The sequence below is a fragment of the Squalius cephalus genome, assembly GCF_949319135.1.
Source record: "Squalius cephalus genome assembly, chromosome: 23".
Taxonomy (NCBI): domain Eukaryota; kingdom Metazoa; phylum Chordata; class Actinopteri; order Cypriniformes; family Leuciscidae; genus Squalius; species Squalius cephalus.
The window spans coordinates 29342335-29362555 of record NC_137144.1 but is presented as its reverse complement, the minus strand read 5'-3'; the positions used below and the strand labels follow the sequence as shown (position 1 = coordinate 29362555).

The 20221-nt window shown below is 40.9% G+C and overlaps 1 protein-coding gene across 3 annotated transcripts; it reads right to left on the bottom strand.

Moving 5' to 3' along the window:
- Window positions 1-3237: 3237 nt before the first annotated feature.
- gxylt1a (glucoside xylosyltransferase 1a) lies at window positions 3238-19616 on the bottom strand. 3 transcript variants are annotated; one of them, XM_079859376.1, is made up of 8 exons: window positions 19365-19616; window positions 18511-18597; window positions 18190-18346; window positions 16818-16949; window positions 15529-15780; window positions 14913-15036; window positions 13191-13363; window positions 3238-4443 (listed from the first exon to the last, which is right to left on the bottom strand). In XM_079859376.1, the coding sequence occupies exons 1-8, from the start codon at window positions 19532-19534 to the stop codon at window positions 4297-4299; spliced, it is 1242 nt and encodes a 413-aa protein (XP_079715502.1). In that variant the 5' UTR covers window positions 19535-19616; the 3' UTR covers window positions 3238-4296. The 3 variants fall into 3 exon arrangements, with proteins under 3 accessions (XP_079715502.1, XP_079715504.1, XP_079715503.1); XM_079859377.1 differs by lacking the exon at window positions 3238-4443 and adding an exon at window positions 4927-5178; XM_079859378.1 differs by lacking the exon at window positions 18511-18597.
- Between the last annotated feature and the right edge of the window lie 605 nt (window positions 19617-20221).

Here is a 20221-nt window from a genome sequence, read left to right as displayed (position 1 = left end):
AGCTCAACCAGTGACCAAGCAATGCTTCATTGTGTTCAGTCTGTGTGTAAAAAGAGCATTAGCAATTAAAGAAAACACACTTCAGCAGAACATGATCAGCTCAAAGTGTCTGAGTTATTGTTGTATTATAAATGTTACTGGTAGTCACTGTATGAAGAATATTTGGGTATAATATGTCACAGTTTATTTTATTTTGCTCTCTTCACTTACAGAAATGAACTACAGTGTCCTGATCACACGAGTAAAACAATATCAAAAATGATATCTGGTGTCTGTAAAGGACACGTCACGATTCCCGATCAGAACTCAGGATCCATAACAGTGTTTCACTAACAGAGAGTCCTGAAGAATGGCTCATTGATTACAGCCAGAGCTCGCTCTCCCAGCAGCTCCAACGGCGTCTTCAAGCAACAGAAGCTCAATTGAAATGATTGATGGTCTATTATATAACTACAGTTACTCCACAACATGATTTTTACCTCAAATGAGCCATAAAGCTCAACATGAAAGTCATCTCAGTCCAATTACGGGAAGAACACGAGATCCCAGCGGATGAAAACTGCAGGACAGAATCACAGAATGAGTAAACCGGCCTGTGGAAAACAGCTCTCGCTGTCGGCGTAATGCAGGACGACTTGACCTGAGGATCTATAAATAGTGGATTGAGATGTTGAACTGATCATGTTCTGAATATAAAGCAGATCTGTGTTCATTAATATGACAGACAAGCGTTTAATAGCAACCTTAAAATATCAGAAATGTCAAAGCCATGTTCCCCGTTTCAGTCTTTAAGAAACAGCACTCTAAAAAACACTGGGTTGAAAACAACCCAAATTTTCAGGGCTGGTTAGCCTAAATATAGGACAAAACACATGTTGGGTTAATTTTACCCAGCAATATGAGTTAATTTAACCCTGAATAGGTGATTCATGTTTACTATACTAGCTTCTTTTTTTTTTTTTTTTTTTACTTCATACATGAATTAGTGTCTACGGACGAACTTAAATTCTAAAACTCTAAACGTTTTAAAAATACTCTGTAACCACTGGCTTGTATTAATTCCTTTATTTTTAAAAAATATATTTTACAGTAGTCATTTTTAATATATATTGCCAACTTTAAGCTGATTTAACAAATATTAGAGGTAAAAATGAAACGTTTAGAAGTAATTCAAGTGTAATCGACCAGTCGTCCCGTTTCCACGGTTCTGAATCTTTTTTTTAATAAAATCATAACATTGTATGCCGGGCATCAGGCGTTCATCACGTGTAAAGACAGACGTGACACTAGTGACTCACAGCGCGCGAATGTTGATTTGCTTAAAATTAAACTATATACAGCACAATAACGAATTTTTAGATAAGATAAAATGTACACAAACCTGTATTTTACCGAAGACACACCCAAGATGGCGCTGAGATCTGCTCTCTCCTGAAGAGGGCGCGAAAACCCGCGAGAAATAACTCTGACCCAGGATCTGGGTAACACAAGAAAACTACCCAAACACTGAAAAAGAACTCAAAAAATTACACAAAAGGCTCAACCCAGGATTATTTTTAGAGTGTGTAAGTCGCTCATTTCCTCCTTTAAACCTGACTGACAGAAACAAATGGCATAGATCATAATAAATATGGGTGAGTTCAGGCTGATTGGGACACTTTTCCAAGTCATCTCAATGGCAGAAAGTGTCCCAATCATCCTGAACTCACAGCTAGATTCTATAAAAGTGTATGGGCCCTATTTTAACGATCTGAATCGCAAGTGTCAAGCGCGAAACGCAAGTAACTTTGTGGGCGGATCTCGGGCGCTGTTGCTGTTATACCGGCGGGATAAATGACTCTCCGACGCAAATCTAAAATGTGTTGGTCTGAAGCAGCTTCATTACTCATAGGTGTGGTTTGGGCGTAACGTGAAATAAACCAATCAGAGCGTCATCTCACATTCCCTTTAAGAGCAGGCGCGCTTGTTCCATGGCGGATTGCTATTATAACGGCGGATTTGCCAGGAGCGGTTCACAGCCGAGGAGACCGGCGTTCTCGTCAGGGCCGTAAAACACAGAGAAGTGACATTGGGGATGGAGAAACACACCCAGATTAGCTTCGGTTAAACAGGCGTATGATAATTTGGGTAAATGTGTAAGCTAGATTTATGCCTATTTTTCACATCTTCATGGACACAACAATGATTTCCCTCATGTGGAATATTCTTCCTTGTAATAATGAATGGTTTTCTAAAAATGAAAACTGCTGCGTCTGTGTAGAGTAGAGAAGCAAAGTGTGTGTGTGTTGTGCACACGCTACATTATGGCCAAGCATGCGCCCTTAAAATAGCATCTGAATAACACACCGCTGACTTTAGACGAGGTTTCTCCTGGTCTGTGGAGGAAGTGTTTTCTGAAACTGCAAAATAGCACCAGGGAACGTTTGCGCCGGAACACGCCTCCTCTTTTCCCTGAACCGCCCCCGGGAGCACAAGTTCATTCCCTAATTTACCGACGTGCGTCTGTGGAGGGAAAAGTCCGCTGTGCGTCGGGAGAGAAATAGGAATGACACATGCGTCGTGTACAGAGTCAGTTGAGCTGGGTGCGAGATAGGGCCCTGAGTGTGCAACTGCATCTTTCTGGGAACAACCAATGGAAACGCTCCAAACTGGTGACATAATTTCTCTCGTCCAATCAAGCGAGACGCCTGTGATCAATCCTGAGGGCTCGAGCTTATTTCTGCCTGCTTGCTTCCCAGTTTCTGCTCAGATTCTGGCAGCTCATTCATCACACACACACACACACACACACAGACACACACACCATTACCCAAACAGCTCCTGGGTTTCAGTGTCCGGATCGTTTCCCGTTCATTGCTGTAATTTATCGATGGCCTCGCTTAAAAATCTCATCACATCTCAAACACACACTTCTGTCCAGATCCAGGAGAACACTTCGACTCGCTGGTTTTTACACTCAGTTCAGCATCAGACACTCCTCCGTCTATCTATCTGTCTGTATATCTATACATCTGTCTGTCTAACTGCATTTGATCAGCTTTAATTTGAATATGGTTTGTGGTATGTTAATAAACACCAGCAAGCGTGTCAAACACAAAGAAGAGTGCAGTTTCTCCCGAATAAAGCGGAATTCCTCAGTTCTGGACCCTGTGTCACCTGACCTTCAGCTTCACATCATCATGACCCCTGACCTCAGTGTGATCAACGTCCACTGATGAACACACACCTCAACACAACTCAGAGAGAAATCACTTTTATTACAAAAATATAGTGTTTCATTCAGACATCGGGATTGAAGACGCATACACACGCTCTGACAGATTTACAAATATATCTTCAACTTCAATATAGCTCTTACAAACTTCTACATTTAAATTAATCAGTAAATTCTCATTAACACACCAGAGCACATTCATATTACACACGACCTGAATCATCAAACACACACATCCAACTAAACCTTTCATTTCTACAGATTAAAATAATTTAATTTATACTGATTAAAAAATACTGATATATATATATATATATATATAGCTAACAGTATTTTATTGTAATATTAAAGGGTAGGAGATTTTAATTTATTAATTTATTTATATAAATGTGACCCAAAGACACACAGCTGTAGTTTCAGGGTTACACTCGTACCATAGCAGATGCTGGCTCAAACTGACTAAACTGACAAAGTTGTCAAAAAATAACCTGAAATAATAAAATAAAATCATTTTCAAATGGAATATAAAATCCCCCATTTATGATTTCAGACATGCGTCATAAAGAACAATTATAATACAAATGCACCAACCTTTGATTTTTGAATTGATTTTCACATTCATAATAGCTTTAGTATTCAGAAACCCTCAGTGTCACGGAGACCTGGACACACAGATGAGCGAGGGCGTGTTGTGCATCAAGGTTATGAAGAAGTCAAATAATAATAATAAGAATAACTTATAACTGAGAGCTGGTCTGGGATCAGTTCATCTCCCGTGAGACTCGTTCTGCAGAGAGAAGAGCTGATGTACCAACACTAAGATGAGCGCCGTCACGTTCTTGTTAACAGTTTCTGTCCTGTTGTCCAGCACAAAGACTCTCAGATCAAGAAGTGTGTGTGTGTGTGTGTGTGTGTGTGTGTGTGTGTGTGTGTGTGTGTGTGATTGTCAGCAGCTGATGGTCTGGATAATATCAGTGATTCATCAGAGAGATGTGAGTCTGATCGCTCTGATCTACAGTGATAACGAAGCTCAAACCTGGAGTGTGTGTGTGTGTGTTCAAGCCTGGAGTGTGTGTGTGTGTTCAGTGTGTGTGCAGCTCTCGGATGCTCTGGCGCAGGCGTTTGGTGAAGATGTGAGGGACTCTGCCACAGTACGTGTGTTCAGCGCTCCTCAGCTTCTCCTCCAGCGGGACGAGGAGACCACGCTCCGGGTCTTCATCAAACACAAACTGGGGATAAACACAACACAGTTACATGTGTTACACACACACACACACACACTCATCAGACCGCGCTCCGGGTCTTCATCAAACACAAACTGGGGATAAACACAACACAGTTACATGTGTTACACACACACACACACACACACACACACACACTCATCAGACCACGCTCCGGGTCTTCATCAAACACAAACTGGGGATAAACACAACACAGTTACATGTGTTACACACACACACACACACACACACACACACACACACACACACACACACACACACACACACACACACTCATCAGACCGCGCTCCGGGTCTTCATCAAACACAAACTGAGGATAAACACAACACAGTTACATGTGTTACACACACACACACACACACACACACACACACACACACACACTCTCATCAGACTGCGCTCCGGGTCTTCATCAAACACAAACTGAGGATCAAACACAACACAGTTACATGTGTTACACACACACACACACACACATCAGGGTCTTCATCAAACACAAACTGAGGATAAACACAACACAGTTACATGTGTTACACACACACACACACACACACACACACACACACACACACACACACACACACACACTCATCAGACCGCGCTCCGGGTCTTCATCAAACACAAACTGAGGATAAACACAACACAGTTACATGTGTTACACACACACACACACACACACACACTCATCAGACCGCGCTCCGGGTCTTCATCAAACACAAACTGAGGATTACACACAACACAGTTACATGTGTTACACACACACACACACACACTCTCATCAGGGTCTTCATCAAACACAAACTGAGCATCAAACACAACACAGTTACATGTGTTACACACACACACACACACACACACACACACACACACACACACACACACACACACACACACACACACACACACACACACACTCTCATCAGGGTCTTCATCAAACACAAACTGAGCATCAAACACAACACAGTTACATGTGTTACACACACACACACACACACACACACACACACACTCTCATCAGGGTCTTCATCAAACACAAACTGAGCATCAAACACAACACAGTTGCATGTGTTACACACACACACACACACACACACACACACACACACACACACACACACACACACACACACACACACACACACACACACACACACACACACTCACTCTCATCAGGGTCTTCATCAAACACAAACTGAGGATCAAGAACAGAGTCAGGTGTGAGAGTCACACACACTCTCAGATGTTCATTAACATCATCAGATCAGAGTCAGTGTGACGGTGAATAATCCAAAGCCTCTTCAAAAGAACAAACCCATCAATAATGATTATACAATTATTTACAGCACTGATACTGTAACTGAACTAAATCAACACTGAACTGAATCAACACTGAACTGAACTGAACATGAACGAGCTCTCAGTAAGTACGAGCGGCTCTATCAGGTGTTTGTCCTGTGTTCAGACCCACAATGCAGTGTGTTTATGGAGGTGTGTGTTTATGGGAAGATGAGCTTTACTGCTCTACTGTGTGTTTGAGGAGCGCTAACACTGACGACATTTACTGTCAGACACACACAACTCAAGCTGTAAAACACGCCTGCAGGGACCAGATGATCCACACCAGTGTGTGTGTGTGTGTGTTTGTGTGTGTCTGTCGTGTGTGAGTGTGTGTGTGTGTGTGAGTGAGTGAGAGTGTGAGTGAGTGAGAGTGTGAGTGTGAGTGTATGTCTGTCGTGTGTGAGTGTGTGTGTATGAGTGTGAGTGTGTGTGTGTGTGTGAGTGTGTGTGTCTGTCGTGTGTGAGAGTGTGTGTGTGTGTGTGTGTCTGTCGTGTATGTGAGTGTGTGTGTGCGCGTGTGTGTGTGTGCGAGTGCGTGTGTGTGTGTGTGTGTCTGTCGTATGTGAGTGTGTGTGTGTGTGTGCGTGTGTGTGTGTGTGTGTGTGTGTGCGTGTGCGTGTGTGTGTGTGCGAGTGCGTGTGTGTGTGTCTGTCGTATGTGAGTGTGTGTGTGTGTGCGTGTGTGTGTGTGTGTGTGTGTGCGTGTGTGTGTGTGTGTGTGTGTGTGTGTGTGTGTGCGAGTGCGTGTGTGTGTGTGTTAGTGATGCACCGATGTGAAAATTGTGGCCGATACGGATAACCGATATTAATATTGCTGCTATGGCCGATACCGATATTCACCGATGTCGATATCTCTGTATAGAAAACACATTTTTATGATAATCAAATAAAGAGCTATTTTCCAAAACACTTTCTTTTTTTTTTTACTTTTGTAATTTATTTTCAGAAATGACTGATATTGGGCACCTTTACCTGTGTGCAAAATATGTCATCAGATTTTCAGAAGAAAAAATAAATATTTATATAAAAATATTTTTTTATAAAGCATACAAGTGTGTCCTGAATTCATACGGAAGAGTATTAGGGCCAGGCAATAATAAAAAAAATAAAACCATCTCAAGATTAAAGTCATTATAATGCGAGATTAAACTCGTTAAATTTCGAGAAAAAAAGTCTAAATACAATCTTGAGAATAAACTCATTAAATATCGAGAATAAAGTCGTTGTGTTTCGAGAAAAAAAGTCGAAATGAAATGTAGAGAATAACGCATTCGATCAGTGTTCATTAGCCTACTGATAGAGGACATGGCAGAGTTGGATCACTTAGTCAAGCTATATTTTAGACTTTCTTTCAGTAACAAAGCCGTCTAGGTCGGCTAGAGGAGGAGCGGTAGCCTACTATCATGGAATAATGTCCACTTTAATGCACCCTATAGGCGGGTGAGAAACAGCGCCATGAATTATGCAGAAAATGCAAGACTGCTCTTTGTGCATTGTGTAATGTGTCAAGTTCAAAGCTTCATAAAACAATAATTCCACAGTAAAAACTGCTTAAAATTTGGATTTCGTTAGACAACAGCTCTTCTATAATGGGATAATGTCCACTTTAACGCACCCTCTGATGCGGCCTAGAAAATGCACAACTAGTAGGAATGATGGCGCAATAAGGCGACTCTGAATTTGTTTGCCCCATTTAAAACTTTAACGGTCCATAAAAAAACCCGGTAGCCTACAGAAATTTGTGCCAATATTTCGGTTTCCACTAGATCAATATATGCTCTATTACTCCCTTTAGTCGGATTTAACGCACCCTTACATATGGCTGAGAAATGCAGAATTTCTTCATTCATTTCTAACACAGCTTGGTGCGAGCAATGCCATACACACAGGGTGCTTAAGGAAGCGTTGCGTCATTTAAAGGGGAGGTCCGCGAGTCAATAAGTAGCCTAACGAATAAGTAACTGGATTCAGCCTCGTATGCAATGAACTCTGATCGAATGCGTTATTCTCTACATTTCATTTCGACTTTTTTTCTTGAAACACAACGACTTTATTCTCGATATTTAATGAGTTTATTCTCACGATTATTTCGACTTTTTTATTCTCAAGATTGTATTACGAGTTTTTTTCTCGAAATTTGACGAGTTTTTTCTCGAAACACAACGACTTTATTCTCGAAATTTAATGAGTTTATTCTCAAGATTGTATTACGAGTTTTTTTCTCGAAATTTAACGAGTTTTTTCTCGAAACACAACGACTTTATTCTCGAAATTTAATGAGTTTATTCTCAAGATTGTACTACGAGTTTTTTTCTCGAAATTTAACGAGTTTTTTCTCGAAACACAACGACTTTATTCTCGAAATTTAATGAGTTTATTCTCAAGATTGTATTACGAGTTTTTTTCTCGAAATTTAATGAGTTTTTTCTCGAAACACAACGACTTTATTCTCGAAATTTAATGAGTTTATTCTCAAGATTGTATTACGAGTTTTTTTCTCGAAATTTTACGAGTTTTTTCTAGAAACACGACTTTATTCTCGAAATTTAATGAGTTTATTCTCAAGATTGTATTACGAGTTTTTTTCTCGAAATTTAACGAGTTTTTTCTCGAAACACAACGACTTTATTCTCGAAATTTAATGAGTTTATTCTCAAGATTGTATTACGAGTTTTTTTCTCGAAATTTAACGAGTTTTTTCTCGAAACACAACGACTTTATTCTCGAAATTTAATGAGTTTATTCTCAAGATTGTATTTCGACTTTTTTCTCGAAATTTAACGAGTTTTTTTCTCGAAACACAACGACTTTATTCTCGAAATTTAATGAGTTTATTCTCAAGATTGTATTACGAGTTTTTTTCTCGAAATTTAACAAGTTTTTTTCTCGAAACACAACGACTTTATTCTCGAAATTTAATGAGTTTATTCTCAAGATTGTATTACGAGTTTTTTTCTCGAAATTTAACAAGTTTTTTCTAGAAACACAGCGACTTTATTCTCGAAATGTAATGAGTTTATTCTCAAGATTGTATTACGAGTTTTTTTCTCGAAATTTAACGAGTTTTTTCTCGAAACACAACGACTTTATTCTCGAAATTTAATGAGTTTATTCTCAAGATTGTATTACGAGTTTTTTTCTCGAAATTTAACACGTTTTTTCTAGAAACACAGCGACTTTATTCTCGAAATGTAATGAGTTTATTCTCAAGATTGTATTTCGACTTTTTTCTCGAAATTTAACGAGTTTTTTCTCGAAACACAACGACTTTATTCTCGATATTTAATGAGTTTATTCTCAAGATTGTATTTTGACTTTTTTCTCGAAATTTAACGAGTTTAATCTCGCATTATAATGACTTTAATCTCGAGATGGTTTTATTTTTTTATTATTGCTTGGCCCTAATACTCTTCCGTATGAATTCACATATGAATAAGGATGAATAAGGATGAAAAGGCAATGTCAGTGTCTGAGAGTTTAACGTGTTCATGGGTTAGATGGTGAGACTGACGAGTGCTGAGAAACTGTGCTGTTGAGTTTACGCCTCCAGCCTCTAGCTCAGCGAGTGTGTACGCTGTTCTGTAACCTCTGTCATTAAGAAACATTAAGAAACATCCAGAAATTTCCCAGATATTTATAAACACCCCTCAGCAATCTCTGATATATTAAGTGAATCCCAACAAAATCCCAGTGCATAAACTTTCAGTTATGTCCATGGCTCACGTCAACACACGCTGAACACTTGCTACGTGTCGGTAAAGTAGAGTAAAGTTGGGCTGCACAAAGTTCTTTGCAATTCCTATCACTAGTGCACAGTGCCCGTGCAAAATCAGTTTTTGTGTGTGTTTTTAGTAATTGTTGGTTCGGTGTGTTTGAGTGCTCATTGTTAGAATTACACAGCAAAAGTTCAGTGACATTTTTATTTGTGCATGGTAGAAAGCAAATACTGAGACTGACATAGTGACATACAATAAATGTGGAACATTGAACTACACGCTTGAGGGAGCAGACACACAGTGAACTCCGAGAAAACGCTACGCTTGAGCAAACAGTTTGAGATTAGGCTACTACAAATGATGGCCGTTGAAGAGACTGTGAACGCATTGAATAGGATGTTTAGTTGGTGAATAGCATAGGCTACTATTACACAGCAGCGATAACGTCAAGCGTACCAGAATAAAATATAATATTCCGAAATAAACAGTGTTGCTGACTTACAGATTCAGTTAACATCCACAAATGAATAAGCGCGACACAGTGAACTCTGAAAAAATGCTATGCTTGAGCAAACAGTTTGTGAATAGGCTACTACAAATGATGTCTGTGAATAAAATATAATATTCAGAAGTAAACAGTGTAGCTGACAGAGTGTTTATGTCAGAATGTTTATTTTTAAACCACAACCCTCTAAGTGCTTCTTTTACCGATATATATTTAACGATATCTTTTGCATTTCTAATCCAAACAATGTCAAACTATACACTGCACTTACTCGTGCCCATAACAATACACCTGTCGAGTTTGAAATCCATCGGACTAACGGTTCGAGAGATATGCGAATAACAGTCACACACAGACAGACACATAGATGTTTCTGTAATTTATAGATAGATGACCATATAACTACATTCTGCCTGATACTAGGGCTGTCACTTTTGAGAAAAATCAAATTCGAACGGGTATCAAATATCAAGCAATATATTCTAATATCTACGAGTCAAAAAAACAATCAGTCAAAAAATGCGTCATGAAGAGGAAAAAAACATATATAAGTCGCATTTATTTAGAAATTTATTTCACAAAAAAAAAACAATGTTACGTGACAGTTCTCCGTTACGCAGAGACTGCTTTAAAGCTTTCACTGAGACCTCAAGCAGAACGCACAAAGCCTTTCTTTAAAGTGAATTTCATTTTGTATTAATTGTATCTTAATTTTAATCAATGTTTCATCAACCAATTGTCTGGATTTAATAAATAATAAGCAGACAATAGATAATCAGGACACGGAGGCGCCGGCGCGTGAACTGGAGCTCGTCTCATTAATGAACTGAAACTCGGCGTATAAGGTTATACTCGCCTCACAGACCTGAGACATATATCTATATAAAACTTGAAATGTCTACTTTTAAACAGAACAATTCAAAACGAAAAGAAACTGACTGCTCTCTGCTTATGTCATCCATATGAAGTGTGCATTTCTCTCAGGCGTGTTCACTACTGCGAAGATCGTGAGTCAGCATCGTCAACTTCAACTTCACACTCAAATACAGAGGAATGACTATCGGCCTGTTCACATCGGCCCTATTTTGACATCGGAACGATACCGATGTGTAAAAGAATGACCATATCGGCCAATATTATATCTGCGGCTGATATATCGTGCACCACTAGTGTGTGTGTGTGTGTGTGAGAGAGTGTGTGTGTGTGTGTGTGTGTGTGTGTGTCTCTGGGCTGTTGATCTGTTGATCTGGACATGAACTCGCAGAGACGCATCAGCAACTGAGTCATGAGCCGCCGCTAATGGATGCTCACATTAGCTAATGGTGTACGAGACTTCCTGTGATAGCAGCGACACTGACCATAATGACCACACACACACACACACACTCTCACACTCTCACTCACACACACACACACACACACACTCACTCACTAACTAGAGAACTAACATGTACTTTTCTAGGCAATTTTCTAGTGGCATTCCCAACTGTGTGTGAAAAGACTCCACAAACCCTGCAGTGCAAACACATCCTGATATTCCAACATTGCCAGTTGGATTTGGGAAAATCCCTGGCACCTGAAGCGGTCCAGACGAGGACAAACAGGAGACACACACACACACACTGAGGAGTGCCAGCGAGCGCAAACAGAGGCCGGTTCAAGCAGAGAGAGAGTGTGTGTCGGGACCGTCTGATCACCTGAGCAGGTGTGATACACACACACACACACACACACACACACACACACAGCAGAAGGAGAGTGTGTGTCGGGACCCTCCCACATTAACAGCAGCTAATTATGTTTTATGTGTTACACAAGTGCCTGATGTAATCACTCCATCGGGATATTAAACTCTCGGCGGGAGACAGGAACTGGAAATAACCACAGAACAATCTGAACAGTTCTGACGACTGATAGTGACATATTAAAGGGACAATGTGTAGTTTTTTAGGTATGTTATTATCTAAAATCAATATTTTTATTAATAAATATGCCCTCAATGGGGTACAAATACCTCTGCTAATGATCTGACTCATCCTCGTAAACGAAGAATTTATTATCTTTATATACATGGGGATGGGTAGGTCCACGGAGGCTTCCATGTCGTTCCGCCATCTTGAAAAACTATAATAGCAGAGAGGGACAAAAAGTACTAGGCCAACGCGTTTCCACAATGCGTTTTCGTTCAGAGCCAGCGTCACGTGACTAGATGGGAGAAATTCCTACACATTGTCCCTTTAAGCCCATGGATCATAGCCAGTTATTTAATTATTTTAAAATATTTTTAACTAGTTTTTCTTTTCTGTTTACATTTTAATTTTAGCTAATATTTAAGTTATTTTGTTGTGTTTTTTTTTCTTCATTTTATTATTATTCTTTTTTTTATAAATATTTTAAATATGAATAAATAAATGTGTATTTTTCAAACATTACCAGTCAAATGTTTGTAATAATTAAGATTTTTACATTTTTAAAATAAAAGGCTGCATTTATTTGATCAACAATACAGTAAAAATACCATCATTTATAGATTTTTTTTTATATTTTTAAAAGAAGTTTGATGAAAAATACAGTAATATTGTGAATTATTATGATTTAAATCATCTGTTTTCTATGTGAATATACAGTAAAGTGTAATTTATTCCTGTGATCAAAGCTGAATGTTCAGCATCATTACTCCAGTCTTCAGTGTCACATGATCCTGCAGAAATCACTCTAATATGAGGATTTGATGATCAAGACACATTCATTTGATGCTGAAAATTCAGCTTTGATCACAGGAATAAATTACATTTCTCTATATATCCACATAGAAAACCGCTGTTTTAAATCATAATAATATTACAGAATTTTTTCGGTATTTTTGATCAAATAAATGTTGAGCAGAAGAGACATTATTTATTTATTTATTTATCTATTTATTTTTCATATTTTATTTACATACAAAATTTTTACAAAATACACAAATCGAGCCAAAAAAAAAAAAAAAACAGAAAAACAACAATATAAGAATAGACGAGGAAAAAAAAGGTAAAGAAAAAAAAGAAAAGAAAAGAAACGAAAGACCTTATAATTTGATATGTCCTCTGGGGGTTGTTGAGCGTTTTAAGATATTCAGTACTTTAACATTAGTCATTTGACATTAGTTAGTGAACGATGATAACCCTATCATACCTGCTGGATGACCTCATAAACGGCTTTGAACGCCGGCTGCCGGTCGTCATGGTAAGCGCCGCGGTTGCCGTGGAGAATGTAAGCGCCGTGGTGTTCGGCGGGGGGGCAGTTGCTTCCATAGATGCAGTGATCGGGCCGGTAGTTCCAGTGGCACGGGAACACCAGCAGAGTCTCTGCGGATCCAGAGAGAGGGATTCAGAGCGGGACACTGCGTTCATACTGCATACTGGGAGAGTACATACCACCTTAAAACTAGATCCTACTGGGAGAGTACATACCGCCTTAAAACTGGATACTACTGGGAGAGTATATATCGGCATAAAACTGGATACTACTGGGAGAGTATATACCGCCATAAAACTGGATAATACTGGGAGAGTACATACCGCCTTAAAACTGGATACTACTGGGATATACCGCCTTAAGAAATATCCCTGTAATACCGCCTTAAGATATACCGCCTTAAAACTAGATCCAACTGGGATATATATCGCCTTAATACTGTATATTACTGGGAGAGTATATACCACCTTAATACTGGATACTGGTAGAGTATATACCGCCTTAAAACTGGATACTACTGGGAGAGTATATATCGCCTTAATTCTGTATACTGGGATATACCGCCTTAAGATATATCCCCGTATTACCACCTTAAGATATACTGCCTTAAAACTAGATCCTACTGGGAGAGTATATACCACCTTAAAACTGTATACTGAGAGAGTATACCGCATTAATATAATGACATCAGTCTGCTAATGAGCATTAATAATGATGTCACACTGCTTGACCTCAGTCATGAGCAGTTAACACTCAGAAACACAGCTGGGTATGTCATGCACACAGACAGCTCTACTGTGAACAGTGCTGAGAGTACTATGGGAGCATGTTATTCTGAGTTATACTATATATTCCAGCAATACACATTCTCTTTCACAATATGCATGCAATAAATATTTCAAATTTCAGAACTGAAATCATATGATTCATGTATAAAATGTGCAATATAGATAAACGTGCATCCCTTCTTAAAGGGTAACTAAACCCCTGGTCAACTCTATTGCGTTGGAGAAGCAATCCCACGTAAAATCCAGGTTTCACACTCACGGTCTTCCAGGCCAAGTGCATGCAACCACTGGCGCGTAATTTCCAAGTCTGCTGGAAAGCTATGCAGTCAACCAGCAACACTACACCTACGTACCCTCCTGACCACTGTACTAAACACAGATAAATCTACACTAACTCGTACCAGAGGCGTGGAGAGCTGGAACCTGCTTACGTCACCTGCCACCGCTAACATCCAATAGGAAAACTCAACTGCAGTCGCCACCGTTCAGCCTGAAGAGGGCAGCACTCAGATGTTTTTACACCATATAGTGTAGAATTAAAACACTTTATACCCAAATGTCAAAAAAGTTACTTGAATCAATGAACTGCACTAATAAAGCCCCATTCTTACAGATCATTAACTAAAAAAAGTTGGTTTAGGGTTTATTTACCCTTTAACACTGTTGCTGCATGACCTCACCATAATGGTGATGATGTGGTGGTCATGTGACCGGTGTACCTGGTGGTGATGATGCGGTGGTCATGTGACCTGTGTACCTGGTGATGATGATGCGGTGGTCATGTGACCTGTGTACCTGGTGGTGGTGATGCGGTGGTCATGTGACCTGTGTACCTGGTGGTGGTGATGCGGTGGTCATGTGACCGGTGTACCTGGGTTATAGTGGAATATGATGTTGAGCAGGTCTTGGTCTCCCCAGGTGATGTTGAGCTTGTACTTGTTGAGCAGCGGCATCAGTAGATCAGCCCACTTCAGACTCACTGCTGCCACGTCATTCTGTGACACACACACACACACACACACACACACACACACACACACACACACACACACACTGTGAATGACTCTCCTCTTCCTCCTGTGCTCATCAATCATCTGAGTGCATGTCTGTATAATGATCATCCTCTTGCTCAGTCTCACGAGTGACGAATAACTGAGCGAGTAAAGCACTTCAGTAATGACACACCGCTCCCTCTGAGAAGAGCAACAGCGCCATCTGCTGGACATGCTCACACACACACACACACACACACACACACACACACACACACACACACACACACACACACACACACGTTTATCAACATCAAGATTAACGTTTAAAAAGTATAGACTTATATAAACGAATGTATGAATTTAGAATTTAGATATTTCTATAAGAGAAAGTGTGTGCACTGAGATGCTGATTATCATGTCAAGTTCATCATTTTCATGATCGTACTGTAATTATTCTGCAGCTTTAATGATGTCATCACAGGTGTTCCTGACCTTGAAGTGTGTGTGTCTGATGCGGGTCATGTTCATGAGCATGACGCCGGAGTTGATGCCGGTGTGGCCGTGGTACGGGTGTCGGGAGAAGCGGTTGTACCAGCCGATGCGCGGCTCCTCGTGTTCGGGGGCCATCGCCGCCACATGGGTCCGGTTGAAGCCCTCCAGGAGCCGCCACACGTCCTCCACCGCGCGCAGGAACAGCACATCCGTGTCCACGTACAGCACAGAGTCCACGTGCTGCAGAATCAGCTGACACACAACACAGAATCAGCAGAGGAAGAACAATAATTAATGAGAAAATCAGCTGAGAAATATAAATAAAATAAAAAATCAGCTGAGAAAAATATAATGATAATAATAATAAAAATAAGCTAAGAATTATTTTTTTAAAAATCAGCTGAGAAATGATGAAAAAATAATAAAAAAAAATCAGCTGAGAAAAATAATAATAATTATTATTATTAAATCAGCTGAGAAAGACAAAAAAATATATATATTTTTTAAATGATAAAAAAAATCAGCTGAGAAATAATGAAAATAATAATAATAAAATAGTAAAATAAAAAGCATCTGCTGGTAGAGCAGGCCGGTCACAGACGCTCAGGAGGGAAATGTTCTGCTCTGGATTTCGAAACATGAACTTCAAAGAGTCGCAGACAAATCAGTTTATTGAGTAAAGTTTATTCCTCTCAGACCTGAGGCCTGTTTTACACTCTCAAACGTTCAGATCGGGGAGAGTTTCAATGTTTTACAGGAAGTCTCTTCTGCTCACCAAAGCTGCATTTAACTGATTAAACAAATCTTACAGGTCCAAAACTGTTGACCGGTGTGTGTGTGTGTGTGTGTGTGTGTGTGTGTGTGTGTATGAGTGTGTGTGTGTGTGTGTGTGTGTGTGTATGAATGAGAGTGTGTGTGAGTGTGAGTGAGTGAGTGAGTGAGTGTGTGTGTGTGTGTGTGTGTGTGTGTGTGTGTGTGTGTGTGTGTATGAATGAGTGTGTGTGTGAGTGTGAGTGAGTGAGTGTGTGTGTGTGTGTGTGTGTGTGTGTGTGTGTGAGTGTGTGAGAGTGTGAGTGTGAGTGTGAGTGAGTGAGTGAGTGTGTGTGTGTGTGTGTGTGTGTGTGTGTGTGTGTGTGTGTGTATGAATGAGTGTGTGTGTGAGTGTGAGTGAGTGAGTGTGTGTGTGTGTGTGTGTGTGTGTGTGTGTGTGTGTGAGAGTGTGAGTGTGAGTGTGAGTGTGAGTGAGTGAGTGAGTTTGTGTGTGAGTGTGTGTGTGTGTGTGGTCTCACAGGGATGAACAGTCTCTGAGCAGCGCAGGGCTTGAAGAGTCTCCTCCACTCTCTGGCGTTCTCGCTGGGGAAGCTGACGGGATACACACTGTAGAGGAACCTGGAGCGAAACCTGCGAGGCCACGAGTCCAGCTGCAGCACACACACACACACACACACACACACACACACACACACACACACACACAGAGACACGCGAACACTGAATAAGAAAAGCTTGTTTTGCAGTGTTGTGTGTAAATGATGTCAGATCTTCTCTGTGCTGACGCTCACACACACGTCTCCATTAATGCTGGATATCAGTGTGTTTTCTGCTCAACAAATGCTTTTTAATCTTTGCTGTTGCTTCAATGCAAATGAACAAGCGCATGGTGTTCGTGTTGCGTAGCGACTGACGTGTGTGTTCAAGTTAGCAGATATGAGCAGATTCTGTGCAATACACACTGGGCCCTATTTTAACGATCCGAAATGCCAGTAACTTTGTGGGCGGATCTCGGGCGCTGTTGCTATTACACCGCTGGATAAATGACTCTTGCGCCCGACGCAAATCTAAAATGTGTTGGTCTGAAGTCGCTTCATTACTCATAGGAGTGGTTTGGGCGTAACGTGAAATAAACCAATCAGAGTCTCATCTCACATTCCCTTTAAGAGCAGGCGCGCTTGTTCCATGGCGGATTGCTATTATAACGGCGGATTAGCCAGGAGCGGTTCACAGCCGAGGAGAACGGCGTTCTCGTCAGGGCCGTAAAACACAGAGAAGTGACATTGGGGATGGAGAAACACACCCAGATTAGCTTCGGTTAAACAGGCGTATGATCATTTGGGTAAATGTGTAAGCTAGATTTATGCCTATTTTTCACATCTTCATGGACACAACAATGATTTCCCTCGTGTGGAATATTTTTCCTTGTAATAATGTATGATTTTCTAAAAATGAGAACTGCTGCTTCTGTGTGTAGATGAGAGAAGCAAAGTGTGTGTGTGTTGTGCTCACGCTACATTATGGCCAAGCATGCGCCCTTAAAATAGCATCTGAATAACATGTGCAACGCGCCGCTGACTTTAGAGGAGGTTTCTCCTGGTCAGTGGAGGAATTGTTTTCTGAAACTGCAAAATAGCACCAGGGAACGTTTGCGCCGGAACACGCCTCCTATTTTCGCTGAACCGCCCCCGGGAGCGCAAGTTCATTCCCTAATTTACCGACGTGCGTCTGTGGAGGGAAGAGTCTGCTGTGCGTCGGGAGAGAAATAGGAATGATGCATGTGTTGTGTACAAAGTCAATTGCGCTGGGTGTGAGATAGGGCCCTGAGTGTGAAGATCCAGAGTGTGTGTGTGTTGTGTGTGTGTGTGTGTGGGTGCCAGTGGAGCTCACGGCGTGTGTGAAGCCGGCATGCAGCTCGTCCTCTGCGAAGATGTGGAAGTGCAGATCTCTGCGGCTGAAGAGCACAGCGGACTTCAGCATCGTCAGCGTCTCCTCCAGACGAGAGCCACAGGCCACCACCGCCAGCCCCACCGGATCCCAGCCGGACCTGCACAGGCCAGGGGTCAGAGGTCAGCACACAGGTCAGAGGTCAGCACACAGGTCAGAGGTCAGCACCCGCTGGGAATGATGTACATTCACATGGATCTGGTTCTGCAAACCCCGTCCAGCTACACACACACACACAACCCCTCAGACCCATCAAGACCCTACCTAAGCGCCGGGTCCGTAACGCAGTGTCTTCGGCACACCGGGAGACTCCCGTACGGCTCCCAGCGAGAGGCCGAGCCCGAGTCACACCTGAGGCACACAAACAGGCTCTTCGTGATCAGAGACGCATTAACAACTGGCCTGTATTCTGACAAATACTGATCCTGTTCACCCATCACATGTGGATGGCATCTAAACAAATTAATACACTTGTACTAACAACAAAAAGAACATCAAAATCACTGTTAACTCATTCAGTGGTGAGTAAACCACAAATAATGAGGATAATAATAATAAAATGCTAGACTGTCTTAAAGGGGAACTGTTCCACACCTCTGTCAAAATGAACTCAAGATGACCTGACTCGCAAATATTATTAATTACGTAACATGACGTTCACCCAATAGGCGTCACTGATTGGCGGAGAGGCAGACCGGTGGGCGGGCGTTAGCCAGCGGGCGAACTGACGGCTACTATTATGAACGAAGCTTATGAATATTAAGTAGATATTAGCCGAAGTTAAGCAGAAGAAACGTCAGAAGGCACCAAATTAATATCCATCAGCACACAATAAGGCTAAATGACCAGAAATCCATCACAAATAATTGTTAAAATTGACAAAACAGCCTGAAATAAGCAATAGCCGGGCTAAATTACTCTTAAAGGCTGCTTTCGTTGAGAATTCCCTTATTTATAACGACTGCCCAGTCATTTAAAGACATTTTAAAGATTTCACATAACGAGTCCAGTATTTATGAGCTGAATTCTGTATTGTCGTGAGGTAGTTAGTGCAGTAAATGTGTGTAGTGTTGTTGTGAGTGTGGTTTTGTACATCGAGTGTGGTTTTGTTTACATACCTGTCATCGTGCGCGCGCTCACTCAGGCCTGGATCCGCTGCGCGTGTCCGCTGCGCTCGCGCCTGTTGATTCGCGCTCTCCAGTGACGACACCAGCTGATTAAATATGTAAAGCACAGAGAAGAAGACTAATAGCGCGCAGACGAGCAACACACGAAGAATCCGCAGCATTTTCTAACTAAAAGAGCAGCCATGGAGATGTAAATCACGCTGCTCGGTTCAGCGCCCTCGACTAGCCTACTATGGCGGAGGCGTGCTCATGAATATGAATGAGGTGCTTCGAAAACTTCCTGGAGCCTTCAGTCACGTGACCACGTTTTGTCCAGTAAATGGTGAAGGGTTGAGGAACCGACCAATGAAAAGTTCCCAGATTGCTCCTCTTATGAATATGATTAAATACTCGCTAACTCTGCATTATATGTTAATATAAACACACCACAGACATTACATATAGTGAAAACTAAATGATATCACTGATATATGACAATACGCAGCAAATGTTAAAAGAAAAGCAGAGCCTTTAGTTTGTAACCAGCGCACAGAAAGCCTGTAGCTTGAATAGGAACAAATCAATGTCCTTTCACTTACTGATCCTTCTGGTTCTTGCAATGTGATGATTGGTCTGATCACGTAAGTGCGTGAAATGTGCAGCCATTGTTACGACTGAGCATATCGACCTTCTGATCCAAAGAACTGAAGCTTGAAGTTATATTAAATAACTATAAAGTGTAGATCATTACCTGTAATGCGTATTAAAAACATTAAGTGTTCATCAAATTTCTTTCATCAAATTCTTCTTGATTTTATCAATCTTCTTTTCTTATAAATTTTATCTTTTTCAAATAATGTTTATTAAAA